This window comes from Colias eurytheme, chromosome 13 (assembly GCF_061535395.1).
Source record: "Colias eurytheme isolate Ceu_HAF_F1 chromosome 13, ilColEury1 Martin Lab GWU primary, whole genome shotgun sequence".
Lineage (NCBI taxonomy): Eukaryota > Metazoa > Arthropoda > Insecta > Lepidoptera > Pieridae > Colias > Colias eurytheme.
Window position 1 is genome coordinate 9,574,138 of NC_142992.1, and position 12,094 is coordinate 9,586,231.

Below are 12,094 nucleotides of genomic sequence, written 5' to 3' on the forward strand. Positions count from 1 at the left end.
AATAATCCTCGATCGAATCGAATATTTCGACACCAGTTAAAAAACATAATATACGTACATATTTCTACAATACTAATAGAATAATTATTTGAAATACATACAATATATACAAATATATTGTATGTATTTCAAATAATTATTCTATTACCAATAAATGCAACATGTATCTATTTATATCAACTTTTCAAACCACTGTATTGATATCATAAAATTGAAAAACGTCCAAGAAGTATGATTATTAATTCAATATCTTATTGAGCGTGTTTCCCGTTCAGCGGTCGGAAATGAAATGTCACTCAACTGCCGCCGGCCGCGCGTGCACTTGATGTGAACGTTTTAAATTGTTAAATACCTTCATGTTTGTTATAGCCTTGTGTAGGTATTGTAAGAAATTTATAAGGAAGTTTGATTTGAAAAATGATCACCGTGATGGCTTGTGTTTTTTTTTTGGGAGTAAATAAACAATAATGATGACTAGAGAATATTTTTGTATTGACAATTTAATTAATAAATGCAATAATGATACCATTTTAAATGCACCAATATAAAAGGACACAAATACGGTATGCTTATTTACGCACAAAAAGGCGACCGTGTCGCTTAAATAATGATCTCTTCCAGGCAACCTTCGGTCGAGGATTATGAGAATTAAGTTTCACGAATAGGAAGAGGATAAGAATTGTTTTTTTTTCCATAAAATTTATTATATTAAAACATCAACAAAAAATAAAACTTAAGTTTAACGTCGATAGATAAACATGGTTTAACACAAAACCAATCAAAAAAATTGTTTACCATAATAATCTCGAGGCTATACGTCAGCAGTCACTCACATATTTTTTATAATAACGCGTATTTACTTTATAAAATTCTCATCTATTTGTAACATACAAAGTAAACAAAACTATTATTGAGAACAAGTTTTCTATTCTTAGATATAATCGTTCACAATGCAACGATAACAAACTAACTAAATATTGGTTTAGATTTATAAATATGTACCTTAAAGCATTTATCTAGGGACTCATGTTTGAACATACTTAGATAAACTTACAAGAGATGTGCTGTATAATATACTTGTTTACGACCCGGTGTTGCCTGAGTTGCATAATACATGCAATAATATTTATTTATTTATAATTAAAATAGAATGCAACAATGTCTATTAACTATAATATTGATATCTCCGATAGATATTCCTTTTTAACTAACTTCCAAAAAAGAGCATCTAGATCTATTGGAACTCATGAACGGATAAATTTTAATAAGTTAGATATTTTTTTGAAAAACAGTTCTAATGATAATTACGGGCTTTTTGCTGCTTATAATCTATCCAGACCCATTTCAGTACTTCAGTTTCTAAAGATATCTAATCGGTAGAAAATTATATGAATCTGCTTACACTCTACACGTCAATTTAACATACACTATATGCATTTATGCAACACGAAACTAAATCAATTAACTATGTACTATACATATAACGAATCCTGCTCATCTAATTTCCACACTCCCTGAAGATTTTTGCAATATTTATACTTAGATAAAACATTTATTTCGCTAATACAACACACATAACATCTAGGTACGAAACAACATGTAACATGTACCAACACAATTGAATCCCAAAACCAGACAGTACCAACCCAATATACAAACAAGAGGTACCTACCAGTTAAAATTTTCCAAGTTTAATTATGTAAATGCATTTAACAGAGTCAAACAAACCCATCTCAGAGTAAATAAACGCCCGCGGGTATTTGCATGTTTACCGGCTAAGTTTCACAATAGCCACGTGATTTGGAATTTTGGAGTCGGTGAAATGGGTCCGCTGGGTACATACATATAGATTTGGTTATACTAATAGCAATAGGTAGCAATAATATGAAGACCGATATCCTACTATCCTACTTAATATTATAAATTCGAAAGTTTGTGAGGATGGATGTATGTGTATGTATGTTTGTTACTCTTTCACGCAAATACTACTGAACCGATCACATTAAATTTTAGCACACATATATAGAGGGTAACTTGGATTAACATATAGGATAGGTTATATCCCGGAAATCACACGGGAACGGGAACTGTGCGGGTTTTTCTGTGAAAACGCGGGCGAAGCCGTGGGCGGAAAGCTAGTTAATAAATAAATAAATAAATTATTTATTTAGAAGTAACAAGGATATAATAGTGTAAAGGTGCGGATTGAGCGTACACTGGTATGCATAGTTTTGTTGTACACCATTTTGGAACTTTCTATGGAAAAATCAAAGCATGTTTCTGGTCTTTTCAATTCTTTCGAGACATTAAAGACATAAAAAAATTGCATTGAAGGTTTATAAAAGTTGAGAACTATTGTTTACTTTGAAGTTCGTTCCGCCGCTCGCAAAGCTATTTACTGGCATAAAAATAATCATTGAAAAAAAGCATTGAAATAACATTTGAATCACATGGAACAAAAACTTGATATTGTAGGAGAGCCCGTGGGAGATCGTCCTTCACCGATCTGATAACCAGATGACCAGATGAGAGGGTTTTTTTTATTAAATATTTTTTATTAACAAATATGCCTTTAAGTAATTGCTTGCCTATCGAAATGTGGTCGCCAATTCGCAGATTATATCCTTTGAATACATACCTCCTGTTTTGTTTATGGTTACGGTCCTATTTCGACCACTAGTTAAAAAATTCGGCCGGTATCGAAAAAATAAAAATAACATAAAAAATATTGTTATCAATCTGTAGGAAATATTTAACTGCATCCATTTAACAATTGCAACTATGACTAGTTGCATCCGAGGTTAATTGAATCATGTCTGAACTACGTACGATTATTGACATTGCTATACAAAGTTCATTACCATTATTACGTATCTACAATATTAAAAATTCTAACTAAATCTAAAAATAATAATTAAATCTGAAAATTTATCTGTCTATCCCTCTGTTTCTATTCTTTTATATACGTATAATTTACGACTAAAACATAGCATTGATTTGAAACAAATTTGGAACGAAATACCTACTTAGTCGAAGAAACACGGTAAGACTAAAACTACTTTTTAAAGAATCAATCATAAAGGGGTGAAATGGGGGATGAAACTTTCGACCAATTGTGTACGCGAGTGCAACCCCGGGGCACAGTTAGTATGTAGGTACTAGGTATATTATATTTCTTCCTTATCTTTTCTTACAATAATACCATATAAATTTTTCCTTCATCTTCGTATTATGTAAACGTGACGTACATATTATTTTAATAATGTATACCGTGCTACATAATACAACATAGCAATTTGAATATTTCCCCATATCTATACTCTATACTAATATTATAAAGAGGAAAGGTTTGTATGTATGTATGTATGGTTTTCACGCATAAACTACTGGACCGATTTTGATGAAATTTGGCACAGATAATCTTTAAGCCCTGAGAAAGAACATAGGTTACCTTTTATTGCGAAATATGTACCACGGGCGAAGCCGGGGTGGACCGCTAGTCTATACTAATATTATAAAGAGGAAAGGTTTGTAATTATGTATGTATGTATGATTTTCACGCATAAACTACTGGACCGATTTCAAAAATTCTTTCACCATTAGAAAGCTGCATCTTCACTGAGCAACATAGGCTATATTGCATTTTCAAAAAAAATAGAGATCCTTACCAAAAATGCAATAATGTAACCCAAGGTGTAAAAAAATCCTTAATAAAAATTCTGTCATCGCGTGCGCTGCGGAATTCCTTGAAGTACGAGGATGGTTCTTATGAAAAAAAAAACGTAAACATGTAGGTATCACGGGCGAAGCCGGGTCGGACCGCTATAGTTATTATATATAATATAGGGCAATACAGGAAAATATTCAGGAAAAATTGGAAAAAAATATAATCAAATCAGTCTTAAGTGGTACAAAATATCCTGGATCATTTAATCGAATATAGAACTTATACATAATAATATGTATTATATACTCCGAGAATGATAATTTTACTAAATATACGTTCAAGGTAACGAAAAAACAAAACTAACATGATCATAACACAATTATTGTAAAAAAAACGACCTATTCAGATACGGCGGTAGCTACCTACCGCCGTATCTGCCGTATCAATTATACGGGGCCCCCGCGCCAAGGGGGCCCCCAACGTGCGCTTTTGTGAGAAATCTTTACCCTTCCTAAGCCCCCAAACAAATTTTATACGGGGCCCCGCCAAGGCACGCTACGCTTCTGTTCAGACAAAATGTAATAAGAAAAAATGTTATTGGTTTGTTCTTTTAAGTTAACTGTTCATGTATATTAACATTATTTCAGACAAATTCCACCGCGGCATAGCCTTCAGTGGGTCATCCTTCGCGTCCTGGACACATTCTATCAAACCAGCAGAGAAGGCTAAGGCCCTGGCTGCTGTAGTTGGCTGTCCTACAAATAATAACAAGGAAATGGTGGACTGTATGAAGTACAGGCCGGCTGAGGTCATTGTGAAGGCACAGATCGAGATGTATGTGAGTATTTTGGGTATCTTTTAGGCTACCAAGCATAGAAATGTGAAATACAATAATTAAAAAAAACACAAACATAGTATGTGTATATTATGTTACTGCTTACTATGTAGTATATTATTAAAATAAGGTACCTATTGATGTTATGTAATAGACCACAGTCCACAAAGCGCTAACTTATAAGTAGACTATTTAAACAACATAGTATGTAATATCGTACGTCAATGGTTATCGTTATTATAGGTTATGGATTTCGCTTAAGGCCGTGTACGCGGTCCGTGCGCTGTTTGGCTCAAATATGTGATTTTTCAAACCAGATTGTCCATCAACCACTTATCTTACAAACATATGAATTACTAATAATTTTAGGAAATTTTATTGTCTATGTAGTTAGTTAAGAGTTTTTTTCAATTAATACAGTATTTCTGAATACCATCAAGATAACTGATCCGATGATTACTTGATTTCACTTTTAGTGTCAATTTCGAAGCTAAAAATATCTGAAATTGCTGACAGATCTAACACACAATTATTTTTAACTAACTGCAAAAATCCTTATTAAAATAGTTAGTTAAAAGATTTTTTTATTTTGGACTCCTAACTTACGAAATTAAAATCCGAACAATGTGAATTTTTTTAGAAATTATAGTCGACAAAATGATTATTTTCACCAAGATATTTGACTTTATTGAATATAATTTATACATATTGCAATAAAAGAATGTCTTACTTATAAGATAAAATTTAAAAAATCAACTAAGGTACCTCTATTATTTTTCTACAATTTTTTTTAAAGTACTATAAAACACTGCGCGCGACCCGATTAAAATCAGTCGGCAGCGAGCCTTTCCAGAGAGAGGACATGTTGCTCGGCGCTCTCCTGTGGACCTATGCTGTTCATAGTAAAAGGATAGCGCAAGCCGCGATCTATCGTAATAGATCGCGGAGTTTTTGACTTGCGTTAAATAGAATATGCGCTCTTAATTGGCGATATTTTTTTTGTAACTGCGCGTTTTCCACCCTATAGGTAGCGCAAAAGATGAATCATTTTCAACTAAATCCATTGCAATCCCTAATTCCTTCTCGTAAAAGTAAAAGTATCAAGTATTACGCCATATTATAAAATAAATAGTTGTTTGTCCTGCTGCTCCATATCTGCCCATTACATAAATTTTATTGAATTGAATATAACCAATTCTTTCATAAGATTGATTTTAAAAATACTACTTAAAATATAGGAATGATCAAAAGATCATTGCGTCCTTCTAGCAAAGAAAAAAAGTGAAGTCCCGTGTCCCCGTAGTGGGGTAAGGGGCAGATGCATTATTCATACATCTGTTTCACTGATCGATTTTCTTTAGGGACAAGTAGGTGATCAGCCTTCTGTGTCCTGCCAGACCGAGACATTTTTTTTTTTTCTTCGTCTCCACCGGGAATCGAACCCAGGACCCCTCGGTTCTACGCTCACGCGTCAACCACTGTACCAAGGAGGCGGTCTTCTAGCAAAGAAGGGGGGAATTAATGAGAGCGCATAGTTCTATAATTCAACTCGGTACAAACACGTGGAAGTATAAATTATACAAAACTTGATAAAAAAACAGGAAATATCCATATTGAAAGATCTCAACCGATAATTAAAATAATTGCAAATATAATTCCTATAGATAATTACAAAGTATTTGATTATTGTTTCGCGTGACAAAGGATGCAGTTTATTTCTTTATTTACGTCAACTGTTAAATTGTGTTGTAACAACTAAATTACAATATTGCTACAATTTTTTGAAGTGAGACTTCTTTAAGCGCGTTGAGAGTAAAATTTCAAGTTCGAGCCATGGCAATACCGTCACATAGAGTAAAAAGACGTTTTTGGTATCTTGGAATCTTGCCAAATAAGTTTCACTTCTGACACGTGTGCTCGGCACACGCGCTTTTTTGTAGTTGTAAACTCTTATCGTACTAAATAATCGTGACTATTATGTAATTACCTAATTAGATAATGGTTCGTTACTAAGTTCCGTAAAAAAACATATAAAAATTGAGAAGTATGAAAAAAAAATTAAATGACGTCACGTAAATGCGGATGATTGATCAGCACGAATTTTGATAATGAGATTTGATGATAATTTAGAGCCAAATTTACCTAAATTACTGAGGTAGATACTAGGTATAATATCTTATCCGCATCACTGTTATGTAAATCTATTGTGTCGCTTTGTATAGTATTTCTGTTTATTATCAAAAATTAATTGGCTGGTGAAAACAAAAAAATTGTTGTTTTCATGCGGATCTTCAAAATATTTTATAAATAATCAACACGAGTTCAGTATAAAAAATATCTGTTCTACATAAAAAAACAAACGTGCAAACATTGACATAACATTATTAGGATGTATAGTCTTATAATATAATTTTCCATGTAATAAATACAAAAAAACAACAAAAAAACACGCAACATTTTTTTTTTTTGTTTTTATTAGTTTAACCAACTACCTATTAATCCATCAACTGTTTAACATGATCTTAAACTTTAACTTAACCTTTTTAAATTCAAATCCCGTCAGCTTAAATGATCGTATCTAATATCAAGTGGAAAATTTTAGTTTTTATGTGTTGTTGTTGTTATTGTTGATTAAACTAAAAAAACTCGATCCATTTTTTTACCATTTGAATACGTCTTTAAGGAATAAAAAGATTATTTTTTATACGTCTAGTACTTAATGATTAAATCGCCTTTTTATTAAAATATCTTCAACATAAAAAAAAATGAAAAAAAAATACAAAAAGTCACATATTTCAACCCCGCCTTGTGATCGATTTACAATGCATTTGAATGCTATAAAACTAAATAACCTGGCTGTGGCCACTGGTGGCCGAAAGGTCAAGCGTTGTCCCGGAAAGGCGAAAGATGCAGGTTCGAATAGCCTCATGATTTTTCTATTCTTTAAAAATTAAATATTTAACATTTTCTAACATTTATTCCAGGATTGGAAGGTCCACATGTTCACACCATTCACTCCCACAGCTGAGGTGGGCTCTAAGTACCCATTTTTGACCCAGTACCCGTACCATGCGGCCAAATCTGGGTCTGTTAATAGCGTGCCCCTTATAGGGTCTGTTACTTCAGAGGAGGGCTTGTATCCTGCTGCAGGTAACTATAATTTTTTGTGTGTGAATTCTTTATGTAAGTTTTAAGCTATTGCATAGCTTTTATCGCGGGCCTTGAGCGCGGGGAACGAATCCAGAAATTGCGTAACGAAAAACCTCACGCTCCCCACTCCGACGGGCACGGAGCTGTGGCTTGAAGGCATAGCATGCAATAGCTTTACCGCGGCAGTCCCCGAGTGCAACACGTCTTTTTTTATACTACAATGTGTATATGAAATTAGAGAGAAAATAAGAAACATGGCAATCATATTTTTACCTACATATTTAATAGAAAAATCGTCTATTTCTTAATTTCTTTAGGTGAAGTATAACGTCGATAAGAGTGGGCAGATGAATATGTCTATGTTTTAATTATCCATTGAAAAATTGAGTGTTTTTGACTTCACTGGGAATCGAATTCAGGACCCGATGGAGTTTGAATTACTTTTATTTATTTTAAACATTATTTTGTATTAGGCTAATCATAATTACCTTTTAATAAGCAAAGCATAATCATTTATTACTAACTAGTATTGTTTTTATAACAAAAAAAAGGATCTATAAAACAAGCATCTTGATCTACCTAATACCAAAACACTATAAAACCACGTTTTTATCTCCGCCATGTTATTTGAAACGTAAGAAAAATAATGGTCTATAAATCTCAGACACTATTAGAAATTTTTGTTTGCTTTATATTTTCTTCTTCGGAACTCTCTTGCTATCAAATTTATTATAAATCGCGCTTTTAAAAGAAAATGGAAATTGTTTTGTATGAGAAAATTATTAATTATATTATAACGAGTTTTTTTCGAGAGTTTTATCACTACATAGTATAAAACACAGTCGCTTTCTCTGTCCCTTTTTATGCTTAAATCTTTTAAACTACGCAACGGATTTCGATGCGGCTTTTTTAAATAGATAGAGTGATTCAAGAAGAAGGTTTTAGTATAAATTTATTAGGTAGATAAAGCGGGCGAAGCCGCGGGCGGAAAGCTAGTTACGAATAAGAATTAAACATATACTAAACATATGAGTCTAAATCCTGAGATCTTATCGTATGTTTCCTTTTTTGCCATAAAGTCTGATAAATTTTTACCGACCATACCATGGAGGATATAGCCTTCATAGCAATCTCTTTTCAGGAGATAGCGAGCCTTATCAATACAAAATTTTGCTAACACACCACGAGAAAACAGTGCCTATTTTTTTCCCCTTTAATCTTCAGTTAACTATTTTCATTTACAAAATTTGCTTGTGCTTGCCCTTCCATGTTCTATTTACCATCTTCATAAAAAAATTTATTTTATCTATTACAAATATTGTTTATTTATTTATTTCTCCTATTTCCCAGCATACCTCACGGACCCCAGCATTCTACCCGAGTTAGAAGCCCGATGGGATCATCTTTCGAGTAACATCTTCGAGTACAACGACACTTTACCTCTCAGCCTCCGAACTGCTGTAGCGAATAAGATCAAACAGTTTTACTTGAAAGGCAAACCTGTTAGCGAGGAGACTTTTGGAGAACTAGTACAGGTAATTGGTCATACTGGGACAGCAGAAAACATAAGGATTAAGCATATATATGTATATATTTTAATAAGTGCAATATTGTTATTTGGTAATAAGTTCAGGCTAGTTGATGAAATAGCGACCGGCGGCGAAGGTGGCCCTGAATTTTCTTTTTTTCTAGGGAATTTATATCTTAATTAAGTATATGGTGTTAACAGAAAATACTTAGATTTTTTGCGATAAATTATCTTGATAATTTGAGACATTTTTCGATTAAGAGACTGAACCTCATAGTTATAGAAAGTTCGATACAATGCGAAATTATTCACACGAATTAAACAAAGCTTTTGTCCCATCAGTAACTGATAAAAATGGCTACAAGTTTTGTTTTCGGGACAAAAGTCGACTTGATTTCTATAATTGTGAAATCAAAACTCACAGTATGATGCACATTATAATATTAATATTATGGGCCAGTTTCACCAATTCCTGGTGAATTTTAATCTTACCAGCCAAAACAGAAATATACCAAAATTGCATCAGGCCATGTATAGAAAAGATCAGAAGAAAAACACCGCGACATCAAATACCAAACCTTTATATATTCTTTCGCACTTTAAATCACATAATTACTCAAGAAGTGTCGCTTCAGTGAAATTTATTGAAAGTCCCAGAGCGCGCACATAAGTTAAACTAACAGCTGATATTTATAGTTGGTGTTATCTAACTGTTGGACGCCAAACAGTCTGTAGAGTGGTATTTTTAGATTATCGTCTAGATTTTAACAGATTACGAGTGAGAAAATTAGTACAGTGTCGTTAGATTAAGCTTTTTTGTGAAGCATGACATGCATGGACGTATAAAAAAAGACGGACGGACTATCGCCTAAACATTGAGTGAAGCCTAGTAATGGCGGCGACACATCCATGTGTGTGTGCCATGTTGCCATGGCAACACTATGGCAACAGCTGTCCTGATGACAATGGCGGCTGTATTTTTTTCTATAAATTTTGCCGTAATAATTTTGTCATTAAAACATAAAAGAAATAACTTGCTTCCCTGTGGAATGTAATCCCTTGTGTTTTGTTATTTAAAATTGTACTGTTGCGACACCATTTAACCACGCAAGACGGCATTTTAAATATTTTTTGTGAGACAGTGACGCAGTTAATCAGTCGGTAGTTCACGACGTAATGGCGGCCGACTAGCTTACTATGGTGAGTGTGTGCGTGTTCATTGTCTTTACACGATCGCTAGCTTACTACGGTGGCTTCACGTTGTTTGTTCGTAAAACGGCGTCCGTCTTTTTTTATACGTCCATGATGACATGATAAATGTCAAAAATAAAAATATGGCGGATTTTGGCACCAAATTTTCCACATTTAGTAATGTGGAGTCTTGAAAATTTTATAAGCAGATCGCATCTAAAATTTTATTTATTTATTTATTTATTAACACTTTATTGTGCTGGCATACAAATTAATCCTAATTTTAATTTTATGAGGTTCAAAAATTCACATAATACATAATATATCCCATCGCCAATTTTACGTCAATAAGTATATATTTTAATAACAAACTTCCATTTTCAGAAACTTGCTTAAAATACTCATTCTATTTACCTACTAGGCCTTCCCTTCTTTGGAGATTTTTTTATGAATTTTGTCACGTTTTTTTTCGTTTTTATTTCTACCCTCCTTTAAAAACAATTCCCAGGCACTCGGGGACCGTCTATTCGCAGTAGACGTCGGCAAGATGGTCCAAATGCACGCCTCTACAACAGGACAACCGACCTACTTGTATAGATATTCGCATCGAGCTGAGTTCAGTTTGTCCAAATTGATGACTGGTAGTGATAAGGATTATGGTGAGTTTTTTTGTATACAGGGTGTCCCACTATTGGTATACTAAGCGCGAAGGGACTTGTAGTTATGCATACACTGGACACGTAAAAAATACTTAAACAACAAAATTACATCAAAAAAATTTGGCTAAATTTTTCCTGATAATCCATGTTTTCATCTCTAGCTTCGCGCAGCCGGCGTATACCGCTTCGCTAATGTGAGCATTTTATCTATGAAAACATAATCATAAACGATAGTTCACGTGCTGGTAGCAAAATTGGGCGGGTTGCTTGTTATGGGTGTACACATAGAGTATGTCAGAAATTTTTCGTTTGGATAAGGGGGTGGGTTAGGTTAGGTTCGTGTTTTTAAAACTACACAGAAATAGGAACCCCACGAAATGGGGCCCCGTCGGCTCGGGACCGTCTTTTGTAAACGGCGAGATTATACAATTTGCCTGCGACAGGTACATTCTATTCATACAACAGAATTCTTCACACTTTTCTTTTTCAAATTAGCCACAACTTCAATTTAAAGTTACGTAACAACTAACAAAATATTCTGTTAAAAGCAATTCAAATTTTACAACACAATACTTACTTCAAAAGTCGGGTAAAAGCCGAAAATTAACTTCAAGTCATATTTGCTTCTTATTATAAAACGTTTCTCTGAAAGCAAAAAGCCTATGCCTAAATTAAAACGGGTGAAATTCATTTGTAATATCAATATGCTCAAATGTGGATTTAGGCTTTGCCCTGGGCCATTATTCTAAGAAACTTTATATGTATAACCGAGTAGCCCCGGGCAGGTTTATATAAGATTCTTAACATAGAGTTTTACATGTACTTGAATAGCGGAAATTTTACGATAGTTACAAGCCTAAACTACTTAGGTATATTTTTTCCAGTACGGATATTTATATCATATCTATGATAAGGTCGATAAAACTTATAACTATATCATTCTAAATTGATTCTAAATTAATAATCCCATTTTAACTAGGAATATTTATCAAGAGATTGTCCGAAAATAACAGAGGAATTTAAATTGAGGAAATCGCTATTTTAAAATTATTGTTTTTCAAATA

At 33.3% G+C, this 12,094-nt stretch overlaps 1 protein-coding gene across 1 annotated transcript in view; it reads left to right on the plus strand.

Moving 5' to 3' along the window:
- The window catches only part of LOC149903615 (venom carboxylesterase-6-like), a 28,692-nt gene that overhangs the window by 14,662 nt on the left and 1,936 nt on the right, over window positions 1-12,094 (plus strand). Inside the window, exons 5-8 of the mRNA XM_090108970.1 lie at window positions 4,315-4,505; window positions 7,487-7,652; window positions 9,003-9,187; window positions 10,880-11,030. Coding sequence (XP_089965096.1) covers window positions 4,315-4,505; window positions 7,487-7,652; window positions 9,003-9,187; window positions 10,880-11,030 — 693 coding nt within the window. The remainder of the gene's footprint in view (window positions 1-4,314; window positions 4,506-7,486; window positions 7,653-9,002; window positions 9,188-10,879; window positions 11,031-12,094) is intronic.